The sequence below is a fragment of the Notechis scutatus genome, chromosome 3, assembly GCF_049901735.1.
Source record: "Notechis scutatus isolate UNSWTSFEM ecotype Mainland chromosome 3, rNotScu1.2, whole genome shotgun sequence".
Taxonomy (NCBI): Eukaryota; Metazoa; Chordata; class Lepidosauria; order Squamata; family Elapidae; genus Notechis; species Notechis scutatus.
In genome coordinates this window covers 6,285,513-6,311,882 of record NC_142011.1, presented here as the reverse complement: position 1 = coordinate 6,311,882, position 26,370 = coordinate 6,285,513, and the positions used below count along the sequence as shown (strand labels likewise).

At 44.0% G+C, this 26,370-nt stretch overlaps 1 protein-coding gene across 1 annotated transcript in view; it reads right to left on the bottom strand.

The window, feature by feature from the left end:
- Positions 1–1,035: 1,035 nt before the first annotated feature.
- Positions 1,036–26,370, bottom strand: part of DNAJC5 (DnaJ heat shock protein family (Hsp40) member C5) — a 47,664-nt gene continuing 22,329 nt past the window's right edge. Inside the window, exons 3-6 of the mRNA XM_087962409.1 lie at positions 13,442–13,559; positions 10,492–10,705; positions 7,880–8,051; positions 1,036–6,500 (exon numbers count right to left, since the gene is read on the bottom strand). Coding sequence (XP_087818535.1) covers positions 6,397–6,500; positions 7,880–8,051; positions 10,492–10,705; positions 13,442–13,548 — 597 coding nt within the window. The 5' untranslated portion in view covers positions 13,549–13,559 and the 3' untranslated portion in view covers positions 1,036–6,396. The remainder of the gene's footprint in view (positions 6,501–7,879; positions 8,052–10,491; positions 10,706–13,441; positions 13,560–26,370) is intronic.

Genomic DNA, 26,370 nt, shown 5'->3' with positions numbered 1-26,370 from the left:
AAGTAACCTTCTTAGAAGGTGGAGATCCTCAGCAGCAAACCTTGGGAGACCAAGGGTCTTCAGTCTTCAGACTTGGACAAGTTTAAGACTTGTGGACTTCAACTCCCAGAATTCCTGAGCTAACATGACTGGAGGAGGAATTGTGGGAGTTGAAGTCCACAAGTCTTCAAGGTTGGAGATCCTTACCTTAGACCAAGGGCCTTCAGACTTGGCAAGTTTAAGACTTGTGGACTTCAACTCCCAGAATTCCTGAGCTAACATGACTGGAGGAGGAATTGTGGGAGTTGAATTCCACAAGTCTTAAAGCTGTCAAGTTTGAAGACCCCTGCCTTAGACTATCAAACTTTTTCCTTAAATATATGAGACCCCCTAAAATTGACTGAGAACAGGGAAATAAGCTAGGGAAATAAGTTCACCCCCACCCATCCCCCAAAACAGCAAACCTTAAGAAGAGCAGGCATATGAGGAAGGGATGACTGGAACAACGGCTCAACAAGATGAAGCTGGCATACATTCACACACAGACAACATCCACACCCAACAAGAAAAACCTAACATCTGAAGGGCTGGTTGCTGGATAGAGCTTCAAGTTGAGGTCATCCCTAGCTTCCCAGGGAGACATTTAAAAAGAAAATGGTTCAAAATATCTCCAACAGGATAACTTCTGTGACCTGCACGGTGCAGTTAAAATGATTGTGCTGATCGCCTCCAGTAAAATTATATATAAATTTTCCTTTGGACGGTGGTGGTGATGACAGTGGGAGGAATGAAAAAGCAGGACACGATCTTTAGACAAGGATCTCAATATAACAATATACTCCGTACGTCTAATTCTCAGCTGTTTCTCAGGTCATCTCTGAAGGCCTCCCTTTCATCGTGAATTCTTCTGGAAAGCCCCATTTTTTTATTTAGCCATAAAAGAATCCTAATTCAGGGATGCTTGAGATCGTTCCTGCTTGGAGCATGAGCTGCAGAAATGTGTATTTGCAGATGATTGGCAGGACGTGAGCCGGAGTTGGACTCCAGATTTTACTGAGGTTCTGTCTAAGAGAGCACAGGACTGGGGAATGCTGAGCGAGCATGCTATGCAATTCCACAGGGTATCTTTCTGTGTGCACAATCAGGGTCGGGGTGGGTTTCCACCACTTCTGTCCACCTCTGTAGAACCGGAAACTCTGAAGAGCAGCAGACATAGAACCGGTTCTATGCCTGCTGATGTTTTTGCCCACCTGCCCACCCGGGCTCTTACCTGACCTTTATTTCCTGATTTTTTTTTCAACTTCAGCTGCCGAACGAGGCACAGCTGCAGTTAAAAAAGCAGGAAAAAAAGAGGGCTGTTCCAAAGGCTGCGTCTCTGCACACAGCATGCTGATGACTGCCGACTGCCGTGAAGGGAAGCTTGTAAATCCCCAACCCTGTAGTTAACCCTGTCATACCCCACCCCTGATCAGGGTCATTATCCAAAGTCATAAAAACAAAGGATGCTAAACTAAAGCGACCACGAATTATAGCTGCTGCAAGCATAAGATAGGGCAAGGTATACACATAACTGCTTTGAAGATATTTACATAATTGTATCTACAAATATAAAACTCAAGAGTTCCTACATATGTGAGATTTTTAATGAAGCCTCTCAGCTTGCTAGTAAAAGCCCTGTATCCCTCTTATCCATTTAAGCAAATGCTCCTAATTTATGTAGAAGGGGAGGAAAGGGAAGGGGAACGGGAAGGAGGAAAAGAAGATGGAGACAGTGAAAAAAAAGGAGAAAAAGAATGAAGGGGAGGTAGAAGAAGGGGAGGAGGAGAAGATGGACAAAGAAGAAAGAAGACAGAGAAAGAAAAAGGAGGAGGAGAGATGGAGAGAGAAAAAGGAGAAAAAGAATGAAGTAGGAGGAAAGAAGGGAGATGAAAAAGGAGGAAGAGAGATGGAGACAGAAAGGAGAACATGAATGAAACAAAGGTAGGAGGAGAGAAGAAAGGAGATGAAAGAGGAGGAGGAGGAGGTGATGGTGGTGGAATAATCAAGAGAAATTTGGCTACTCAAAAGAAAATCTGAATGTCATCTGGATGAGTTTTCAGGTTTAGGATACATGAGCAATTTGCTAAGGGCAAAGGGCCAGAAAATTTAGCAGCAATATATATGTTGGCAAGACTGCCTAATCAGAAAACAATTTGGGAAACTTGTCATGTTTAGTTGAATCAGAGAAAAAGAAAATGAAAATATTATGTACTGGCAAAGTTCTGGCTTCAAATTTATTGGCACTGGGTCTTCTCATAAACCAAGATCAGTGGACTTTCTTTAAAAAAAAAAGCATATACTGATTGAGGCCCATCTTGGATCTCAGTAACTTCTTTTGGCTTTCAAAGGGGATGCTAGGTTTCACCAAATGGATGACTGAAATACAGCTTGACCATAACTTTGGGGAACATTCATTCTGGGGTGTAATACATTTTGGGCCATATTTATACCTACCACAAACGCATTAATATCTATTGCCAAGATTTTGACAAAGTTAGAAAAGTCTGAAGAAACAGCTGCTGAAGGTATTGTGGCAACACACAACAGTTGGTAAATTAAAAACAAAGTCAGGCTACTGGGGGAAAAATCCTCAGGTTGAATTTGCATCTTATTCATTACTGAAAAATCAGGGAAACCAGGCACTGTGCTGAATCGAACACAGAACCTCTGCAAAAGGTAGGTCATATGATTTTAATGTCTCCACTGCTCAAGGCACAGGCAGCCATCTCTTGGGATTTTGACTTTTGGGCTTGATTTAAAGAGAAAAAAATCTATGTACTAACAAGATTTCAGAAACCTGTCTACACCAGGGAAGGGAATCTTTGGCTTCGATTAACCTTAAATTAAAGTAAATTAATCTAAAACATAAAAACTCTTGAATAGAAGACAGCACTGACTGGAGGTGGGAATCTGGCTTTCATTTTATACTGGAGATCAGGGTCCAGAGTAATCAAGATCTGTGTACCTCCTGAATAGAATTGAAGCAGTGTTTCCTAACCTTATCCATTTTAAGATGTGTGGACTTCAACTCCCAGAATATCCTATCGTTGGCTGGGGTATTCTGGGAATTGAAGTCTATAAATCTTAAAATGGCTAAGGTTGGGAAACAATGAGTTAGAGAGGAATCAAGAAAGTTTACAAGAACATGATAACGGTCCTGCAGAAAAGAACTAGCATAATGAGAACACAAAGAATCGAATAAAATTTGCAATGTAATTACTAGAATGGTTATGGTACCCCCTAAAACACATCCCCGACAGTCAATTTTGGCGAGTGAACTCAAGAGTATAACGGAGCTAGCAGGGCACTACCCAAATGGTAATTTTGAGAAGTGGGTTGGGTTTACACATCATCCTTCAAATTGTTAAAAAAGAATCAAAATGATATCTAAGTCCAGAAGGGGGAGAGGAAGCCACAGAGAAGCATTTAAAAAGAAGCTGTAAAAAGCAAGAGAAGGGGAAATTCATCCACACCAGGGACCTTGGTGACTTGAAGACTTGTGGACTTCAACTCCCAGAATTCTAGGAGTTGAAGTCCACAGGTCTTAAAGTTGCCAAAGTTGGGATACCACTGAGTTACTCAGAGAGTGAAACAACAACCAGATAGATTGACCAACTATTTCAAGTATTATGTGAGATAAAGCTGTTGCCTGTTTTTAACAAAAACAACCCGTGACCCCCTTAAAATAGAAAACCTGCAAGAAGAACCCCGAAGTGCTTCCTAGAGGGAACGTTTTCACTTTGCGATGATTCAACACATGCATAAATATACACACCAGGGACCATTCAAACCTGCCCTCGGAAATTGTACGGTCCTTTCTGGCGCTGGTGCCCGGTAGATGTTACGACAATGTCACAACGGGCCATGACAACCTCACGCACGTGATATGCAAAGGCGGTTGCTGGTGACAGGATTTCGTGGGCGTCCACTCCCAGAGAGATTGCAAAGCAGGAATGAGATTGTGAGACAAAAAAAGACGGTGGGGAAGTGATTGAAGCGGAAGCAGCTCGCAAAATAGAGGAGGTTTGGACTGATGGCTTTATTAACAAACCTAGTGAATTCTACTGCAAAACCCTGGACAATAGAGGAAACTTTGAGACGCCCACTACCTGGATGAACACACAACTTCCATTTGTGGTGGATTCTCCCACTCATCACAGAGAAAACGTTCAATAGAAAGAGCCCAATTGGGATTCGGTCCGGAAGAACATCTGCAGAACACAAAAGGTGTCCAATCTTGGTGACTTTAAGACCAGTGGACTTCAACTTCCAGAATTCCCCAGCCAGCCATGCTGGCTGGGGAATTCTGGGAGTTGAAGCCCACAAGCTCAACCTTGAAGTCACCAAGGTTGGATATTCCTGCTCTACACAGATACATGGATGAGCAAGTGGGTTTCCTTTTTAAAAAAAATCACCATTTAGACATACAACTCATACAACTCTACCATACACTGCTTCAAATATGTAAAGTACCACACAATGAAATTTGGACATTTGAGACGGACCCCTCCCATTTTATAAAGGTGGGACTGAGGCAGAGAAAGAAACCAGTCAGCCAGCCAACCAGATAAATTCAGGCATGGATTCAAGGTTGGTCCGGCCACCTCAGGTCCTATTTATTCCCCACCTGCTCAGTTCTAGTCAGTTTCAATCTGATTCTTGCCCTTGCAGAGAAGGTTGGAAATGGAAAAAAATGGAAGCCAATTTTACAATAGGAATCACTGTCAAAATTGTGACCTGCCAGTTCCCTATTCCTCAACTTGGTGGCTTCCAGATGTGTTGGAACTCCAAATCCCAAAATTCCCAGCCATGAACATTGAGAAAAGGAGGGGGGAGCCGAGTGGCATTGCATGCATTATGTTGAGGTGCAAAAGACATGAATTATATCCTTGACATCAGCCTCATGATACTATGACTGCCACAATATCACCTATCAGTCAGTGGCAGAGAGCAGAAACCAAGATGGTATCAGCCCAGTTGTGAGCAATGGGCTCAAATTATTATCAACAGACTGATGTCATCAAGGCTTGACAATCACTGCCATACGGTTCCAGAACAGGAATTCAACCCTGCTGGCTGGTGAACACTGAGGGCTGCACCCCAACACCTGCTAGGTGATGGCACCAATTTAAGGAACCGTGAGCCGGGTGGCAGTGATTATTTTAAAATATAAATTAAAAATAAATCTAAGTATATATCACTAGAACACATCATTTATAAAGTGGACTTGATAAGATTTATTATTATTATTATTTTTAAAAAGAGTAATTTGAGAACAATTCTCAGATCAATATATATATATATATATATATTTTCAAAAATCTAAAAGTTGCTCTCGGATATCACTAACACTTCATTCTGACTGGGCAGTGAAAACATGCATTTGTACCCAAAAAGCCCCAGTGGTTTAACTATAAATAGTTTGGGGAATGCTTTTTTTATTTTAAATTTAAACAAGAATAATGTGCGCTTTAATTTAAGTGTCAAAGAGACGATTCAAGTCATTTCTAGCTTTGTAATAAAAAAAACAACACACACTACTTTGGCCCCCTCCCACACAAGAAAACTACAAAGAAAACTTTGCAGAGATGATTGCCCTCCAGATACAACTTCCTACACCGTAGAGAAGGTTGAACAAGATGCCTGTGAAGCATCAGACAGCTTTGAAAGAAAAAAAACGGAAACAACATTTCCAGAAAACAGAATCCCCCTCCCCTCCCTTAAAATCTACCCCACCCCTCTTCCCTTCCTGGCAACATCATCATTTTTCAAAATAAAAGTTATTGAGGCAAAAAGTCAGGTGTCAACGGGCAGGGGGAAATCTCTGTTGCTCTCCAGGGGAGCAGGAGGGCAGTAGCTCAACTGTATGGAAGTTTTGTGGCTCCATTTGATCAATTTTAAAGTTCTCTGTGAAAAAATAATGCCTCCTCGTTTCTCACCCGGTTTGACTGCTTAAAATGCAGAATGTAACCGTCACACTTGTCATGATAAACTCCTTAGTACATTTACAACACAAAAAACGTTTATAATGTAAACTTGACACATGCTATTCTTCCTTTTAAAAAACAGAACGGGAAAACAACAAAAGAGAGAGAGAGAGAGAGAAAGAGAAAGAAAGAAGACTAAAGCTAAACAGGTTCAGATTCGGCATGCTACAGTACTTCCATGTCTCATTGAGATACGACACTGAAGGTGACAAAAAAGATGACAAGGGGATTACAAAATATTTTGCCAGCAGGTTATGAAGCTGCCCAATTGACCATCGGCGAACACTTTCCCTTCCCCATAATCTATTCCTAATGTCCATGATTCTAGTGCTGGATTGGCCATTTATGTGTTTATTCTTATCCGTTCGGGTTAAATAGGTGCTTCCTTAACTTAGTTAAATCCATCGGTGTGGTAGCTGGGGTGAGAATCTGCCGTGAGCTGAGTCGTCTCTGTGGCCGAGGCTGGCTGGATCACGATGGGGCCTTCGGTGTTCTCTGAAATAGAAACAGCAACTTTTTGAAAGCTGAACATCAAGAAGGGTCAGCTACCACCTTTCCTGGCCCATTTTCGTAACTTATTAAAAGTTTATTTAAGCATCCACAGGATATGCAAGGTGTCATGGCTGGTGGAAACGAGCATTTGCCAGAAATTCCAGACCTATTGTAAGAAAAGCATTCTGTGGCTACTCAGATTGTACAGGTCGTCTTTGCCTTATGACCACAATTGAGCCCAAAAGTTCCACTGCTGAGCAAGACAGTTATTAAGTGAGTTCTGCCCCAATTTACGATGCTTTTTGACAGTTGTTAAGTGAACCAGTACTGTTGTTACGTGAATCTGGCTTCCCCCATTGACTTTGTTTGTCAGAAGGTCACAAAAGGGAGCCCCAGGAGGGTGCAAATACCGTAAATACAGGCTGGTTTCCAAGCACTGGAATTTTGATCATGTGACCACAGGGAAGCTGCAAGAGTTGTAAGTTGAAAACTGGTCATAAGTTCGTTTTTCCAGTGCTGCTGTAACTTTGAATGGTCACTAAAAAAAATGCTTGTAACTCAAGCGCTACCTGTAATGGCTGGTGTTAACAGGCTCGTGAGAGGAAATTACTATGCCATTCTATTTTGAACATTCATTTTACAGATTTCACCCATTTCATCTTGTTTTTTTTTAATTGTATCTACTTGAATGCTCAATTTATGAATTTGCTGTATTTTTTATATTAAGTCCTGTCTGATGAATTATAAAGCTATTAAGCCAACATAAGTAAAAGAATCTGTCGATAGTTCATGCAAGTAGTTTGCTTAAGTACCTGAGAAAGAAAAGTTTTGTGCTGCAATTTTTGAAAAGAAAATGAAGTCCTTTGACTGGATGCAGAGACTGGCTGCACAACAAAAGCCCTGTGAGCTGGGTTGGGCTAATAATTAGCCGAAAATCACCCAGCGGGCTTTCATGCCTAAGGCAGAGCTAGAACTCACCGTCTCCCAATGATTAGCCCAAAGTCACTCAAGGGGCCTTCATGCTTAAGCTAGACTAGAAGTTATATCTTAACGATTGGCCCAAAGTCAACCATCAGCTGTCATGCCTAAGGCAGGACTACAGCTCAGTCTCCTGGTGCCTGGCCCAAAGACAGCCATCAGGCTTTCACGCCTAAGGCAGAACTATAACTCACTGTCTCTTGATGATTAGCCCAAAGACACCCAGCCGGTTTCGAAGTCTAAGGTGGGACTAGAGCTCACTGTGTCATTGTTTCTAGCCTGATGTCTTGACCACTACACCAACTGGTTCTCGCACCTTAAGCCACACCATGTCATCTCTTTCCCCTTTTCTGATGTTTGGATGTGTTTCTGGCGATTTAACTACTAGAGCAACCAACACTTACCCCTCTCGTCTGATTGTACTTGGGCCTCCAAGTCTTCTGGAGAGACATAACATTCTGGTTCATCTCCTTCGGGGGGTTTCGGTTTACACTTTCCACAGCAACAGTTACAGCAACAGCAGAGGCAGCAGAGACAGTAGCACCCGGTTATGAGCCCACAGAAGATAAACAGCGCCTGGATAGCGGGGAAAAGAAATGTAGATTATCTATATGAAGCAAGCAAGCTTGCCTGGGGAGGTCAAGTTAGAGAAAGGTAGTGACCAGAATTGGGTGTTCTGAAAGATTTGAATTCTGAGCAGTTGGAAAAGATCTGCTGCTGATCACATGTCCTAAGAGCTGATTATGGCTCATTGGGTGTGATCTTCCACCTTAACTATACTGATTTATGACAAATATTCAGCAATTCTAGAGTCCTGCGTGTTAGACATTGATCCAAACGCATTCAATTAGTTAATCAGCCAATTCTACATGAGGCAGCCTTGGAGGACAACTCAGAAGGGGTGAATAGCTACAAAACATGGTGCCAGGTTAAGAAAATCTGACATTGTAGAATCACAGCCATCTTGGGGTTGCTGACCCAGGTCCAATGCTGGATATTATCTAGAAAATTTTTTTAAAATTTAGCACTGGGATAGATAGGGAACCACCTTGCTAAACAATGAGATTTGCCTATCCAGACTGAATACCGAGGGAGGATCTGCTAAGGATCTCCCCTAAGCTCAAGGGATACTGTTCATGGAGTATGGGCCACCATAGGCCTTTTCAGTGATGGCCCTAGGAGAACTTGTAAACAAGCTGATAAAGAAACAAGAGGAACACTAGGCATACATACTGGCCTATCTCATAAACAGTCATTTGGTCTCCAGGCAAAAGAGATTAAAAATGTTCAAAGAGACATCACCTTAATGAACACGCTTATAAAAGAGGGCTTGGGGTCCTACCAGAGTTTTCAGAATTTTGTGATCTTCGTTAATTCTTGCACCAAAATTCCTTATCAAGGCCTGCGGGATTCTTGCTTTCTTGATGAAGCCTTATTGTAAATGCTGGCTGGAGAATTCTGGGAGTTGAAGTCCACCAGTCTTAGGAGTGGCCAAGGTTGGACACCCCTGCCAACCTTGTCCATTTGAGCCCATCATGTCTCTCATATCATAAGCCTAACAAGACCGTCGTAATCCCAACATGCCTTTGGGTTTGAATGATTGTGGGTGATTATATTAATGTCATTAATACATTAACAATATTGTAACATTTTATTCTCAGTTTATCTTGCTTTGTGAATATTGCCCTGTGTCACGATGGATTGGGATGAATAAAAGCATAGATGAATTTAGAAATATTTCTAAACCTACCTTCTTGACCAACCTTTCCAGCATTCGGGCTGTCATTATATTACCAAAATATATATCTGATCTAATACATCTAAACTGCACCATTAGCATAAAACTCTTTCTTATATATAGGAAAATAGCAATGGCTTAGCATGAACAAACTCTTGGATGGATGGAGTTCAAAATGCTTCTATCATGGAAGAGAATCCAGGAAAAAGCTTAAAAGTCATAGATAAGTGTGGCCGACTCACCAAAACAGGAAAGCAGAGCCCTCAAACCTACAGGTGGCTTAAAATGGGCGACATCATGTGATATTCTTAAGCTAAAACACCAGCAAACCTTTCTGTTGACTAGATTTAATTAAGATGTATTTCGAACTTCAATAAGCCTAGTAATCTAGAAATCTAGTCAACAGAAAGATTTGCTGGTGTTTTAGCTTAAGAATATCATATGATGTCACCCATTTTAAGCCTTCCGTGGGCCCTCCGAAAGCAATCTAGAATTTTCAGGAAATTGTATAGGGAAGATATTCATCATCATCATCATTAGGTCTTGTGCAGGCCATGGAGGGCAGCAAGGGTTTTCCAGCGTTTGTGATCATTTGCAGCATCTTCGGCATCGTCCCAAGGGACATTAATGTAATCAGAAAGATATTGCTCATGAAAAATTAGTCAAATTAAAATGCGTTGTTGGCCTCAAAATTGTGTATCTCGCCACGAAAGATGAAAATGAATCCATTTTAGAAAAGCCGGTCATAATTACAATGAATGTTAGAAAACAGGTCTGCAAATGGCAGACTTAAAAAAAGAAGATTTTTAACAAACACCCTTGTAAAATGATAAATGGCAATTCACAGTCCTCTTCTAAAGTATTTGCTTTTCCTTTCCTAGACTGAGGCAGGCATCTAGAAAAATATGATCTCTTATGACCTTTCTGCACTCCTTAAAAAAGACAAGGCTGCTTCTTGCTCTGGAAATCTTTATGACCCCCAGGAAAATTAACTGGCGCACAAATCATATGTGATTTAAAATTTCTTTAATCATGCTGCAGTTAGCATTTTTACAAGCCTCAGCAGTTATTCAATTTATAGAGGGAGAGAGAGAACAGGATAAAGAGGCCAAGGAAACTGGTCTGTGGTAGCTATATGGAAGCCCAAATATTTACTGATAATCGCTTTTTTCCACGTTAGAAAAGAGGCACTTCAATCCTTGAAATGAATGAGGCAAATTTTGTTTCAAGACAAAATTAATTTAATTAATTTCAGAACAGAATCCACTCGGTACTCACCTTGGCCCACCAGCTGGATAACACAAAATAGGTGTTCACATTCTCTTCTCCAAACTGTTCTGCTACGTACAGCCCCAAAGAGCCATACTTATCATAAATATTTCTTTTTGTGGCATCAGTCAATATTGCATGTGCGTTGTTAATCTCTTTAAATTTATCTGCGGCTTCTGGATTATCTGGATTCTTATCAGGGTGATATTTTAATGCAAGTTTCCTATGGAAGAAGTAAATGATATTTAGGGGGCGGGGAAAAGTTTGACAAAACATTAAATATAGCTGCTGGAACAAGTCACTAAGGAGTTACTCTTCAAGAAGTTGGAATTCTGAGAAAAATGAAGCAAGAGCTCCCTCTTACACGCAACACTCATTTATACACCAAACGTGTGTGTGTGTATGTGAAACACAGACTTCACATTCTGAGGATGTCGCTTTTTGGTGTCTGTTGTAACTTCGGATAGTCACTAAGTGAAGACCATATCTAGTGGTGAAGGCATCAAGCTAGAAACCTGGAGCTATTTGTGATGATGGCTGCATCCCCTTCATGCAGTCACATGATCACATTTTGAATGTTGGGAACAGGCTTATCTGTATGGCCGCTTGCCATCTCCACTAGCCATGTGGTGGCAATTTTTGACTCTGTTTTGCCAGTTTTGCTGGTATTTATTTCCAATTTCTGACAAAAAAACCCTCCACCTGTTAGGTAAAATGGATTTCCTTAATGACCAGCATAAAAAATGCCAGCGATCAGATCTAGTCACATGGTAAATCCATTTAATGACCACCATGACCTACGACCATAAATCGAGGCCCAATTAAGGTTGTAAGTTGAGGATTAGCTATACCTGACTCTCCAAGAAAGCTGACACCACAAAGAGCCAAATTGTTTTACTTTTATTCAACTCTGCCAGTGCAGCTTCTTTTTGGAGACATAAACAGATGGGGCACAAACACCCCTCCCCACTCTAAAGCACCTTTCCTGTTTGAGCCCTTGTTGGAGAATGTGCTCCTGAGCATATGCAGAATGCTAAAAGAATAGCAAGTAATTAAGTAGTGGAAGTTCCCATTAAAAAGAAAAAGCCATAAATGAATGTGGTTCATTGGTATCTGAAGTAAATTATAGATTTATTAAGAAATATTAAGAAAGCTTAAGTTCTGCCTAAACTGCATTTTGAACAGAAGGACCTCATAGTCCTCCTCCTCCTCCTCTCTGCAAATTCCAGCCCCTTCCAGCACTGATGATGTTACCTAGTTGGGTAATGAAACATCTGCAAGCAATCAAATTCAGAGAGTACCAAGGACCCCACTGGCTCATAAGTGCAGTGGGGATGATTCAATCTCCGTCACAAACTGTCAACCCTTCAAATCAAAACTTTAGAATAACATTTACCACCAATAGCTCATCATCCTCTAAAAGTAGATGATTCCCATCCAGTGTTTTTTTAAAAATACATTATTCTTGATCAGCCTGAGTTACAGACAGATTTGGAAATACCTGATACATTTTAAGGAGAAATACTGCAACTTTATTTTTGCAATTCATTGGCAGAATTTCTAACACTCACTGATGAGAAACAGCCTAAGAACAAGGTGACCCAATCCCCTAATTAGATGACTGAAAAGAAAAAAAAGGTTAAAGTAATTAGGCTAAATTCTGGCATGGAAAGAATAACAACACGTTCCAGGTTTTGGACCTGCTTGCTTCTATTTTTAATTCATGTTTTTGCATGTATGTTTAAGCTAATACTAAGAGGGAAACACCAAATTGATTTTCCATTTTCTTTTTGCTCTATGTGGCAGCATCCTTGAAACCTGGGGCTCTTGATTCTTTCTTTACCTCAATCACAGCTGTGAACCCACAAAAATATGCCACTTATTTTGGGGGCACAACTACACCAAAACACTTTTCTTCAGATTTCAAGTATTCCACATCCCCATTAAACATAGAAAAAAAATAGTAAAAAAAAAACCTAGTGGTCCATCAAGTCTGCCCTTTGAAGTTTTTTTTTTGTTTTGTTTTTTTTGTGGGATGATGGACATGCGTTTATTCCAAGCATGTTTAAACAGTTACTGATGATTGACCCACTACCTCTGCTGGAAGTTGGTTCCAAGCTTCCATTACTCTTTCTAAGAAGTAACACTTGCTAACATTACTTTTGAGCTTTCCACCTGTTGCTGAGAGTTTATGCTCCTGTTTTCTTAATATTTGCTTAGTTTTTGCTTTATGCTGAAATCAAACAAGATTTTTTTAAGAGCAAAAGCTCATTATTTAACTAAGGTAAATGATAATATATCTTCAGTTGCAAAAACCTTGGAAGATCACAGTTGGTTGAATTTTTGTCGACTCCCCAATTCAAGAAAGTTGGGGGAGGAGATTCCAACAGCTACATTTTCTCCAATAGAAATAGCTGTTAAGTGCATTTACTGGTCTGTACACCAGCTGACCTCACACAGGTAGACCTCAACTCACAAACGTTCATTGAGTGACTGTCTGAAATTATAACAGCACTAAAAAAAAAAGTGACCGGCAACAATCCTCATAGTTACGACTATCACAGTTGCTTGGCGACCAGCATGTGTTTACAAGGGTTGCAGTATCCCAGAGTCCTGTGATTGTCAGTTGCAAGCTTCCCAGATAGCTTCCAACAAGCAAAGTCAAGGGAAGAAGCCAGATTCACTTAACGACCATCCGATATACTTAACTGCAGCCATTCACTTAACAACCACCTTACTTAGCAAAAGAAATTTTGGTCCCAGACGTGGTTCTAAGTTGAGCACTACTTGTTTTAGGCTCTAGAAATTCGGAGATTCCAAATCACAAGCTGAGCTGGTTGTATCAACAAACGTTTGTTTGCCACATACTTATGTGCCGCTTGGAGATGTTTGAAACTGCAAATGTTTAAAATGCATCTGGAATCCATGCTACCTTTAGGATGAGGTTCCACCTCCTTACCTGTATGATTTCTTAATATCATCTGAGGTGGCATTCTTGTCCAATCCTAGAACAAGGTAGAGTGATTCTCCGGACGTGGATAACGAACGTTGCCTCTGATCTCCCATCCTGAGCTACCCTGTCAGGAAGAAAAGCGTTCAAAACATGGCATGACATTGTCTAGGGAGAGCCTTAATCATCCTAGTCGTGTTTGTCCCAAAAGATGCTTTTTCCAAAAGGCAGCCAGGCTTTCTTGGTTTATTCTTTGAAGACATTTTGCTTCTCATCCAAGAAGCTTTCTTCAGTTCTGGTGGGGAATGGAAGGATTTCTATTCCTCAGCAGTCAATCTGGCTGTTAGCACTCTGAGGGCTGGATTGTTAACTTTCTGGAGGTTGGTTGTTAGCTCTCTCTTGTGAAGACAGCAGAATCCACATTCTGGACAGAGAGGACCGCTGCACTGAAAAAGGGGTCAAAGGGCCATCTATATTAAAACTGACCAGCCCCTCTCAGCAGAGGGGGAGGGATATGACACCACCTATCTCCTGTCTACAGAAGGCCTCTCAGCAGTCTCAAAAAAGCTTCCTTACCTATTTGCACTCTGATTCAGGAAGCCCAGAGGGTACAGATTAACCCCCAAGTGGCCTCAATGACTCTCAGAGAGCTAAAGACCAACCTTCAGAGTGCTAGCAACCAGGTGACTGCAACGAATATAAATCCTTCCATTCCCCACCATTCAGCCAGAACTGAAGAAGCTTCCTGGATGAGAAGTGAAACATTTAAAAAGAACAAAACAAAATAAGAAAGTCCAGTTCTCTTTCAAAAAGCACCTTTGGAACATAACATAAAATTGGTTTCCCATCTCCATCAGATTAGCACTCTGCAATAGGCAGTGCTGAGTTGGATTAAGAAGTCCAGACCTCCCAACCCTCTAGAGCCATAAAGTTCATCTGGAAGACACTCCAGGATCTCCTGACTGCCGGATCAACCTTATCAGGACAGGGACAGGAACAATCCCATGTATTTTGATTACAGCACCATGAAGGAAGGACATCATCAAGCTTTGAAATTTGCTTTTGCTGTTTCAGCCATTTTCGATTCTCAAGTTGCCAACAACCTGGGGCGGAAAGGAGAGGAAGAATGGAATGTACGCTCCCAGCAATGAGACAAGGGAACCAAGGACACTTCAACAGGCGTTTGCCAGAGCCAAAAAGATTTTACCACAATATTAAGAAATACAATAGGACAATGTGACCTGGCCTAAAAGGGGGAGGGAGAATCTATACTTTAACTATATGGGTATTGCATGGGAAATAGCTAGATCTGGTTCTGCTTTCATATGTGCCGGAATGATGTAATCAATAAAGCTTTGTATAAGGAGATGGGATTGTCCCCGTTGTGCCTGCTTTGCTTGGGTTTCTCAGCTGGAACTCCGACAGATGTGTTTCTTCATCATGAAATTAATATACTTAACCTTAAGCATCCATTCCTTTTTCTAAAGGAAAAAGAATTAACCATAGTTTTAGTGATGAATATTACTTCTGTGACCTTGATAAAATGTGGATTTATTATACAGGTATTCCTTGACTTACAACCATTCGTTTGGTAACCATTTGAATTTACAACAGCATTGAAAAAAAGTGACATGACCTTTTTTCACACTTACAACCATTGCAGCATCCCCAGGTCACATGAGCAAAATTCAGATGCTTGGCAGCTGGCATGTATTTCTGACGATTGTAGAGTCCCTGAGTCACGTGATTCCCCTTTTGTGACCTTCTGACGAGCAAAGTCAATGGAGAAGCCAGATTCACCCAACAGCCATGTTACTAACTTAACAACTGCAATGATTCACTTAACAACTGTGGCAAGAAGAGTTGAAAAATGGGACAAAACTCACTTAACAACTGTCTTGTTCAGCAACAGAAATTTTGGGCTCCGTTGTGGTCGTAAATCAAAACTTCCTGAAATCCATGTGTTGACTACTAACCACCAAATCTCTCGTCAAAGTTTTCCAAATGCATGTCAAGAATGAAACTTTGGCAGCTACCTGCCTCTTCATTTCAACTTGCTATTAGAGTAAGGGGGCAGGGGGAGGTGTTGCTTTAGAAGGGGTTAGATGGGGAAACGAAAGCTCCACAATTCTGCTGAAGACCTGGGAGAGCCTGAAACCTTTTCAAGGAGATCGTAGCAAGGGTGGAGCTGAAGCAAACAGTTCCCATAACAACGTGAACGTGTTTACATGGACTACGTGAGAGGCTGGGGGTTTGGCTGGGAAAAGTATTGTTTAATTCTATAAACTGGTGTTTGGGAAACTCAGAGTTAGTTTTGCTTCGACACTGCCACGCAGTGTATTCAATAAACAGTACGGTTTTTGGAAACGGAATGAACCTGGATTCTCAGAATGAACCTTGGATTCTCCAGCCAGATGTTGACAATACATTCTGCTAGTTTGCATTGGCAACGTTTATTTATTTTGAGTTCAAAGCTTTTATAACCCCCGTTTTCAGCCTGAAAGATTCTTAGGCAGAAAGAAAAGGTGACAGGGAGAGAAAGGAAACCTATGTAAGTCACTATATAGTACGGGTTAATTTGCTAGCTGCCAGCTAGGGACAAAATAGACTGATCGGGAAAGTGCAACAGACCCCATCATCACTAGAGCACAGTCTGTTTTTTAATTCCCTAGAGGAGAACCCAATGACTCATGGGAACAACACAAGAGACAACTATGTATACACTTATACTTATTATCTTGTAAACAATTGGCAAATCAAATAAATAAATAAATAAATACAGATGACCTGATGGGTTCAGCAAGCCACAATAACAGGGGTCCACAGGGTAGCCCTGAGGACGCCTTGCTCATAACTCACATCATTCCCTTCTGGTAAAAAACTGCTGAGAAACAGAGATGACAGTTTCCTGTTATTTCCACAGAGAAAAAGCAAGGAAAAAACAGGCTAGTCCTCTTATCACAACAAGAAAACAAAAGGAGCAATGCTTTTCCCAGCCCTATGGGAGTGGGTGGGGAACCAGCTCATCCTCCTTCAGGAATGTTACTGCAACCTCTGATTGCTCCTCAATAATAATGAAGTGCAAGGCTCCACCACTGAAGGCTGCTGTGTCCCCTTCTAGCCCAACCAGCTTGGTCTCTGGATAGCAGCCAAGGTGTGCCCGAACCATTCACAGGCTTCTTGCAACAGCATAGAAAGAGCCCTGGTGGGGCAGTGGTTAGAATGCAGTATTGCAGGCTAATTCTGCTGACTGCCTGAAGTTTGATCCTGGCTGACTCAAGGTTGGCTCAGCCTTCCATCCTTACCAGGTCGATAAAATGCAGACCCAGATTACTGGGGGCCATAAGCTGACTCTGTAAACCACTTAAAGAGGGCCATAGAGCATTGTGAAGCGGTATATGAGTCAAAGAGGTAATGCTATTGTTTTCTTTCTTTCTTTCTTTCTTTCTTTCTTTCTTTCTTTCTTTCTTTTTCTTTCTTTCTTTCTTTCTTTCTTTCTTTCTTTCTTTCTTTCTTTCTTTCTTTCTTTCTTTCTTTCTTCCTTCCTTCCTTCCTTCCTTCCTTCCTTCTTTCTTTCTTTCTTTCTTTCTTTCTTTCTATCTATCATCTATCTATCTATCTATCTATCTATCTATCTATCTATCTATCTATCTATCTATCTATCTATCTATCTATTATATTCTGGGCATGGGTGCAAGGAACGGAGACGAGTCAGAGAATTAGTGAACTTCAACTCTTTATTAAGGATTAGGAACAGAGCGTAAAAACCTTGGGCAGCAGCAGCTCTTTTATAGAGCTGGCTGCTGACCCATTAACCAATGACCTGTGTCCAAATGCTTAACTTTTGCCCAATGGGAGAACTAATAGCCAATCAGGCTGCTCCGTACGGACCAATCCCTGTTCGCTATCCATGGGCCAATCAAAGGTACAGGATTACAAGCCTGCTTATCATGCGGTTGATAAGTTTTATTAAATAGTTTTTATTAGTTCATAACACCCCTCCCCCCTAGGTTCCGTTTGAGGGGTGCGGTAACATACTCGCGTAGATATGCAGGTCGTTTCACCTGCCTGTTTGATTTCCGCAGTTCCACCAGTTTTTGTCTGCAGTCCGATTCCGGTAGAACGCTTTCAAGGTTTTCTGGTGCGGCTAGTTCCGTTTCTGTGCGGGAGGACTCGGCGCGGCTCTCGTTGTTGTTATCCAGTCTCCTAGGCTTACTTCCGGGTCCCGTGGGCTTGCCTCCCTCGTGCTATTTCTGGGCGGTGATGTCACCCCGCTCCCTGATTCTTCTTCAGGTTGAGCGTTTCTTCGGTTGGATTGCTGGGTCCCCGTGATTACGTCGTCATCTATTCTGTTTTCGGCCTCCTCGGTATCCCCTCCCTAGTTTGTGAATTAGGGAAGTCACGGGAGGTGGGTGCCAACCTGGATCGAAGCTGATCTATATGGCGTTTCCATGTTCTCCCGTCATTAGTCTGTAGGCGATAGGATCTGGGGCCAGTGGGTTGGGTAATAGTTGCAGGGACCCATAATGGGTCGCCAGAAAAGTTTTTAGCAAACACCAAGTCGCCTACCTTGAATTTGCAGCACTTTCCGCTAGATCCGAAAGGTTTTTCTGGTGAATAAGAAGGATGTAGACGGTCGAGGTGGGAGCGAAGTCTTCGCCCCATTAGCAGTTCGGCAGGCGTCTTATTCGTGATGCTGTGTGGGGTGATGTGTTGAAGCAGGAGTATTCGGTTGAGCTTGTCGTCGATGTCCCCATAGTCCATTTTATGTAGGTTTTTTTTGACGAATTGTACCATTCGCTCCGCCCTACCGTTGGCCGCAGGGTGCGCTGGCGAGGTTAGCGCATGGCGGATGCCCCGGTCCGCTAGGTACTGTTCAAAAGCTAGGGCAGTGAACTGGGGCCCATTATCGGAAACTAAAACGTCTGGCAACCCATGCGTTGCGAATAATTTATTAAGTTTATTAATGACTGACTCTGTTGTGGTTGTTTTCATCTTCTGGATTTCTAGCCAGTTTGAATAGGCGTCAACTGTTAATAAAAACGTGTGTCCTTTGGTGGGTCCCGCAAAATCAACGTGGATACGGGACCACGGACCTCGAGGGGTTTCCCACTCGGTTGGCGTCGCTTTAGGTGGGGCGTTGCTAACGTCTTGGCACTTCTGGCACGTGGTTACCCAGGCTGCGATCTGCTTATCGATGCCCGGCCACCACGCGTAGCTTTGTGCGAGCGCCTTCATGCGCACGATGCCCGGATGTCCCTCGTGTAATACTTTTAAAACAGTCTGTTGTAGCCTCTCTGGGACGACTACTCTATCCCCCCAGAGAATGCAGCCTCTCTGGGAGAAAAGCTCTGTTTGCCGATTCTTGAATGGTGCGAAATTGTTGTGGAGTTGGTCAGCTGGCCATCCTCGTTCGACCCAGCTGAGGACTCGTGCCAGGACAGGATCCCGTTTCGTCTCGATGGCGATGTCTCTCGCTGTTAGTGGCGGCGAGTGCAGCGCCTCGATTTGGAGCGTCATGAGGGTTGGAGCTGGGTCGCTGACGGTTTCCGGAAGTGGGGAACAGCTTAACGCATCAGCGTGGGGAATGGCTTTCCCCGGGTGATGTTGCAACAGATAATTGTAGGCAGCTAGGAACTCAGACCAACGAGTCATTCTCGGCGATAATATATAGGGGGTTGGCTTGTCTCCCGCTATAATACCAAGCAATGGTTTGTGATCTGTGACTATCGTAAATGCTCATCCATACACGTATTCGTGAAAGCGCTTCACAGCAGACACAACAGCAAGGGCCTCTTTATCGAGTTGGCTATAGTTCCTTTCAGCCTTTGATAATGTTCGTGAGAAAAACGCAATAGGTGCTTCAATTCCGTTTGGTAGTACATGGCTTAAGATTGCTCCCACTCCAAACGGTGAAGCGTCGCAAGTAATAGTTAAGGGTAAAGTCTCGTTGTACTGCATCAAAACAGCGTCGGAGGTTAGTAAGTCTTTCACTTGTTGGAAGGCGCGTTCCTCTCGATGTCCCCAGACCCAGGTTGCTCTTTTATCAAGAAGTCTGTGTAAGGGCTCCGCTACAGTCGCCTTCTGGGGCAAGAAAATGTTGTAGAAGTTAATGAGCCCCAGAAAGGCTTGGAAATCTGTTCTATTTTTAGGCGTTGGGGCGTTTTTAATCGCTTTTAGCTTGTTATCAGTGGGATGGATTCCTTGACTATCGAGAAGGTATCCCAGGAACTCCACCCTCTCAGTACACAGTTGACATTTATTTTTTTTAACCTTCAGGCCGGCGTCTTTAAATTTATTTAGAACCATTCTGAGACGCTTTTCTAAGCTATTAGGGGCGGCGATTAAAACATCATCAAAATATGGCACGACCCCTTTTATTCCTTGTAAGAGTCTCTCCATTAAACTTTGAAAAATTCCCGGAGCTACGCTCACTCCGAATTGGAGTCTATTGCACTTAAAAGCGCCTCTATGCGTAACGATAGTTTGTGCTTCCGCAGTTTCCGCATCTACGGGCAACTGTTGGTACGCTTGTGCTAAATCCAATTTAGCGAATATCTTCCCACCACCCAGGGAGTGGAGAAGATGTTGAACCACCGGCACCGGGTAAGCACTCTGCTGAAGTGCGTGGTTCAAAGTGGCCCGATAATCCCCACAAATTCTTAACGATCCATCTGGTTTAATGGGTGTTACAATTGGGGTTTCCCAACGGGCGTGGTCGGTTGGTTCTAAAACGCCCTGGGCTATTAATTTATCGAGTTGCTCGTCGATCTTTGGTTTAAGTGCAAAAGGCACCCGACGAGGCTTAAGGCAGATGGGAGCTACTTCAGGATTGAGGTTAAACGATATTGGGGTCCCCTTGTACTTGCCTAGCTCGTCTGAGAAAACGTCCTGGAATTCTTGGACGAGAGACTCCTCCCAGTCGTTGCTCTCAGCTCGGTGGACGCCGGCTACCTCGATCCCGAGTAGGGCGAACCATTGTAGGCCTAATAAGCTAGGCCGGTCACGGTCGACGACGGTCAGCAGTAGTGATGCAATATGATTCTTGAAGGAGACTTAGACTTGGCTGGAACCGACGACCGGGATTCTGTTGCCCTGGTAATCCTTGAGTATGATCCTTTGGGGACTGAGGTCCTGATGACGGATGGCCGGAATTAGTTGTTTGAAGGTCTTCCAGGAAACCATTGAGAGAGACGACCCCGAGTCGACTTCCATCACGCAAGGTTGGTTCTCGATGGCGACCTTCACTCGGATCTTTCTTGCATCTAAGGATGTAGCGTGGCCGATGGTAATGGTTTGGTGTGCCTCTTCTCGTCTCGTTGAAGAGGCAGGTGTTTTGTTTCTGTAGGAGTGGTTGTTCCATTGGTGGTTCTGGTGGTTTCGATTCGCAGGAGCGAATCCCGAAGACTGGCTGCAGTTATTCTCCCTGCGCTTTGGACTGGACCCTCGCTTGCTTCTGCAGACCTTTGCAATGTGGCCTCTTTTCCACAGGAACGGCAGAGTGCGTCGAGGAATTTGCAATCGGATCGTGGGTGGTTTGTCCCACAACCCGCGCATTGTCGCGGGAATCGTTGGTTTTGTTGGTCTCGTTCGGACCGGAGTCGGTTGACCTCTTCCTCATCACTTTCTGATGGGGATTCCAGGTCTTCATGGTGCGCCGTTGTTGAGTGCCTCTCGGGGCAAGGCGAGGTGTCATTCGCGAGTTGACAGAGCGGTGCGTTGGTGCGGCGCATTCGAGCGGCCGACTTCCTGGTTGCTTCTGCTGCGGTAGCGTCTGCGATGGCATCGGCAAGATCGATGTCCCCTTTGGCCATGATCTTGCTCTGCACCGTCTGGTCATCTAATCCCAGAACTATGCGGTCTCGCAAAGCTTCTTCGAGGTTGGAGAACCCACAGAGGCCTCCCAAGTTCCGGAGGTCAGCGATGTAGTCTGCAAGATTTTCGCTTTTCCGTTGGTCCCTCTGGTAAAATTCGTGCCTTTGGACAAGTGTTGGCACTGTGGGTGCATAGTGGGCCCTTAGGAGGGGAGCGAGGGCGTCCCAGTCCATTGATTTCACCTCAGCCGGTTTTGCAAGTGATTTCGCCATCTTAAATACAGCCGGCCCGCAATGGGTCAGGAATATTGCTCATTTCTTGCCGGTTGTAGCGTCCTTTAAGTTATTGGTCTCCAGAAACATCTGGAACCGATCCATATACGAGTCCCAGTCTTCGTTTGCCGGGTCAAATGGAGCGGGTGGTATAGCACCGCTGGCCATGTTGCCGTCGTTGGTGCGTGTTCAGCCACGTGCTCTGTTTGGCGCTCTTTAGTGTTCAGTCAGCTCTATCGTCTCCGAATCCCACCCTCGTCGCCAGTGTTATATTCTGGGCATGGGTGCAAGGAACGGAGACGAGTCAGAGAATTAGTGAACTTCAACTCTTTATTAAGGATTAGGAACAGAGCGTAAAAACCTTGGGCAGCAGCAGCTCTTTTATAGAGCTGGCTGCTGACCCGTTAACCAATGACCTGTGTCCAAATGCTTAACTTTTGCCCAATGGGAGATGTTCAACTAATAGCCAATCAGGCTGCTCCGTACGGACCAATCCCTGTTCGCTATCCATGGGCCAATCAAAGGTGCAGGATTACAAGCCTGCTTATCATGCGGTTGATAAGTTTTATTAAATAGTTTTTATTAGTTCATAACACTATCTATCTATCATCTATCTATCTATCTATCTATCTATCTATCTATCTATCTATCTATCTATCTACCTACCTACCTACCTACCTACCTACCTACCTACCAACCATCTACCTGCCGTGGTGGCCCAATATTGCAGGCTAATTCTGCCAACTGCAAGGCATTCTATCCTGACTGGCTCAAGGTTGATTCAGCCTTCCATCCTTCCGAGGTCAATAAAATGAGGACGCAGATTGTTGGAGGCCATATATTGACTCTGTAAACTACTTAGAGAAGGCTGTAAAGCACTGTAAAGCAATATTTAAGTCTAAGCGTTATTGCTATTGCTATCCTCATATTTTCAAACTAACATGATCATATACCTCAGCACAGAAGGGGTGTATTTCCAGCCTTGTTTGCCTTACCAAATACCAGGGGTTGGATTCAAATTTCTTAACAACTGGTTCTGTGGGTGTGGTCTAATTTGTGGGTGTGGCTTGGTAGTCATGTGACTGGGTGGGTGTGACTTGCTGACTGGGCATGGCTTGGTGGTCATGTGACTGGGTGGGCATGGCTTGTGTGTAAATATTATAAATATTTATGTAAATATTGAATTTTTTATTAAAAAAATAGCAACTTTTACCCAAAATCAGGCAAAGCAGGCAGGCAGATTGAGTTGCTCACAGAATCACTCAGAGATCTATCTTTCTGCCATTGGCTACCTGAGTCTGCACTGGAAAGTAGAAGCTTCAGTCCTAAGGAAGGTTCGGCTCTGCTTTTAGATTAGCTAGAAAGCAAGAAATTCAAGGATTTAAATTCAAGGATCTAAATCTCCCGGCAGAGCAGAACAGCTAATGGTCAGGAAAAAAAAGATAAAAATAGCAACTTACCAGACCAGGCAAGTTGGATAGCTCGCATGCCAGGTAAGGGTGAGTGGGGGGCCAGACAGTGGAGCGATTTGCCGGTTCTCCAAACTATGCATGTGTGCAAGAAATCAGCTGTGCCATCTGATAGCTGAGCGCTGCAAGCGCTGCGAGAGTTGAAAATCCTCGCTTTCCTGCAAGCGGGGGGGGGGGGGGGGGGGGGGGGGTGCCGGGAGGGGGGGTGGACTGGTGACGAGGGCAGGGCCGGGGGTGTGGAATCTTGTTTTTTTTTTTCCACCTTTTGCTCCACCCCCAAAGCAGTTGAGGAGGGAAAAGCAGGGAATGAAGGACAGCCTAGAGCCCGGGCAGGTGGGTGGGCCAAACACCGAACTGGTTTGGTGTCAACTGCTCTTCACAGCTACCGGTTCTATAGAACCAGGCCAAACCGGTAGCATCGCACCTTGCCAAATGCCCTTAAGAACAAGTCCATCTCCAACTTTGCGAATAGGTTGCTGCAAAAACATTGTTTAATTTTGGGACACTTGACAGAGAGAGGCCATGTTTGTTATTTCTTCTGCCAAGACCCGCTGAATTTCTGGACCAAGCACTAAGGAGGAATAATTTGGTGGGGGGTGTTAACCCTTGTTTTATTTCTTCTCCTGCCTCCATCTCCTTTTATACCTCCACCTGCTCCTCCAGGTGGCTCAAATCACCATCAAGGAATTCTGTGTATTTACCTGTCTCAAAGGTGGCCAGGCTAGGGGTGTTCAATCTTGGCAGCTTTAAGACTGGTGGATTCCCAGCCAAGGGAATTCTGGGAGTTGAAGTCCACAAGTCTTAAAGCTGCTAAGGTTGGACATCCCTGATTTTGAGAGAAGACTGATTCTGTTGTGACAACTATGACCTCTGAACCCCAATGCTGAATTCCTTCTACTCACTGTGTTTTCCATGATGTGTTTGCCTCTCATGTTAGACCTGTGGCTTTTCCACTGCAGCTGTCTTACTATGAGATACCACATCTGTCCAAATGATTCAGGGCCTCCTCTTCCCCCATTCTCTCTCTCTGATTGAAGACTCTACTTCTTTTTAACAAGCATCTCAACTGCTGTTGCTCGTCTTGACAAAACAGTCTTTCCATATCCCCATGTCACATCATCTCACTCACTCTCATTTCCCACCTTCCTCCCACCTGGCACTGTTATTAACTGTGTGACTCTGTTGGAGTGTAAGTAAGCCAGACTTGCACACCATGAGCAAAAGACCAAATAATAATTTTTCCATGATACAGGTAGTCCTCGACTTACGACAGTTCATTTAGTACAGGGGTGGGCAAACTACAGCCCGCGGGCCACATCCAGCCCGTTGGTCTTTTTAATCTGGCCCGCCGAAGATTGGGGCGCCCCGGTTGGAGCACCCAAGCGGGAGCCGGGAAACAACAGATCCGGGCCGGACTACGGCTTGGCGGCTGCGCGGGGCAGCCAACAGCAGAGGGGAACTGAGTCCACCTGCCGGCCAAAGGGAGAAAGACTCGACAGCTGCACTTCGAGGAGCCAGTGCGCACCCAAGGCGACGGGGGAACCCCGCTGGCAACCGCGGAGCAGCGGGCAGGCGCGGGTGACTACGGGCGGGGATGAACTGATGGACGGACAGGGCAGCAGGCTCGGGAGCCTCGCGGGGTCTGCCTGCCTTGCTGGCTGCCTGCCTTCCACACTGGCAAAGGGAGAGTTTGGGGCGTCCAGGCGCGGATGCGCGCCGCCTCTCCATCCCTGGAGAGCATCGAGCCCGGCAGGTGGCGGCTTCAGCGCTTGCCGGGCGGATTTCTCCCGTATTCAGGACCGGTGTGGTGGTATTTGACGTCCGGGGCTCGCGTGTGTGTTTTGGGTCTCCCCCTTTTTGCAAGGGGAGGTGTGTTACTCGGTTCTCCTGGGCTGACGACCGACCTCTTGCCTTTATTTACGCCAAAGGGAGTGGGAGGTTGGGGGGTGGGGAATGGTCTTGCTGTGGCTGGCTGGGGAGTGTGTTTGCAGGGCTGCTCGGGAGGAGAGCTGGGGGTGCTCGGCTCCCCAAAGTACCCTAGTTATTTCTCGTGTACATGTTTGTGTGTGTGTAGTGACAGCTCCGATGATGTCATATGCCGCTATGACCTCCGTTCTCCGCACGTTCGTTTTGTCCCTTCCGTAAAGAATCTTTCGCTGTCAATCCGGACCGTTGGAGAGAATTGCACTCAGATTTCCACAATTCCCACCCTTCGTGAACTGGGCTCCGTTTCCAGCCACGAACAGTTTTGCGAGAGCGTCCACTTGACAATGCTAACCATGAAAACGCGCGGGGTTTACGCCAGGGGTGCTTACTCGGGAGAAAACCTCTCTTGATTGCTGTTCAAGGTAGGGTCTGACTGACTGACGGGGTGGATTTTGCGGTTTCTGCATTGACACCCCCACCCCCGAGCCTTTTCAAAGCATCTCAACTACAGTGCCCATGATTGCCAGCAAGAAGAGTTTGGGATAATGGGATAAAGTTAGGCACGCTTGGAAAGTACCCTAGAGCAAAGGCCTGCTTGACATTCTTATAGAAAAAAGGACCTTTTTTCTGTTTATGTTTGATATGTACTGTTAACAAATGCAGTTTTTTATATGTATCGTATCTTGTGCTGACCCGGCCCGTCTGTCAAATTTTAAAAGACAATGAGGCCCCCGAGCCAAAAAGTTTGCCCACCCCTGATTTAGTGGCTGTTCAAAGTTACAACAGCACTGGAAAAAAATGACATGACTGTTTTTCACACTTATGACCATTGCGGTATCCCTGTGGTCGCATGATCAAAATTCAGACGCTTGGTACCTGATTCATATTTATGACGGTTGCAGTATCCCGGGGTCATTTTGAACATGTCACCATAGGGATGCTGCAATGGTCGTTAAGTGTGAAAACAGTCATAAGTCACTTTTTTTCAGTGCCGTTGTAACTTTGAACGGTCACTAAATAAACTATTATTTAAGTCAAGAACTATCTGTATACTGTGTTTTATTTAAACATATAACTTTTCAATAAGGTCTGATCAAAACATACCATAAAGGAGAGAGTAGTTCTCTAATCTCATGTAAATTCAAAGATTAAAACGAGGGTGGTTATAAAAAAAAACACACCTATCATGTCAAACTTAACCTATTGCTTTTGTGCCATCAAATCAATGTTGACTCTTAATCACTGTTTAGTTTTTCTCCATGTCAATCTGTCCCTCACCTGTTTTTTTCAGGGCTGTTCTTAACAGCGTACCCACCACTGGTATAATCTTGTTGCTGGTTGTCTGAATTTGTAGTGCATGCGCACATAATTAATTAATTAAAAAATAAAAAACCGAGAACCTCATTCCCCCTCCTGTCCAATTTTTTAAAGTTCTGCACTACAGAGTATCAGTTTC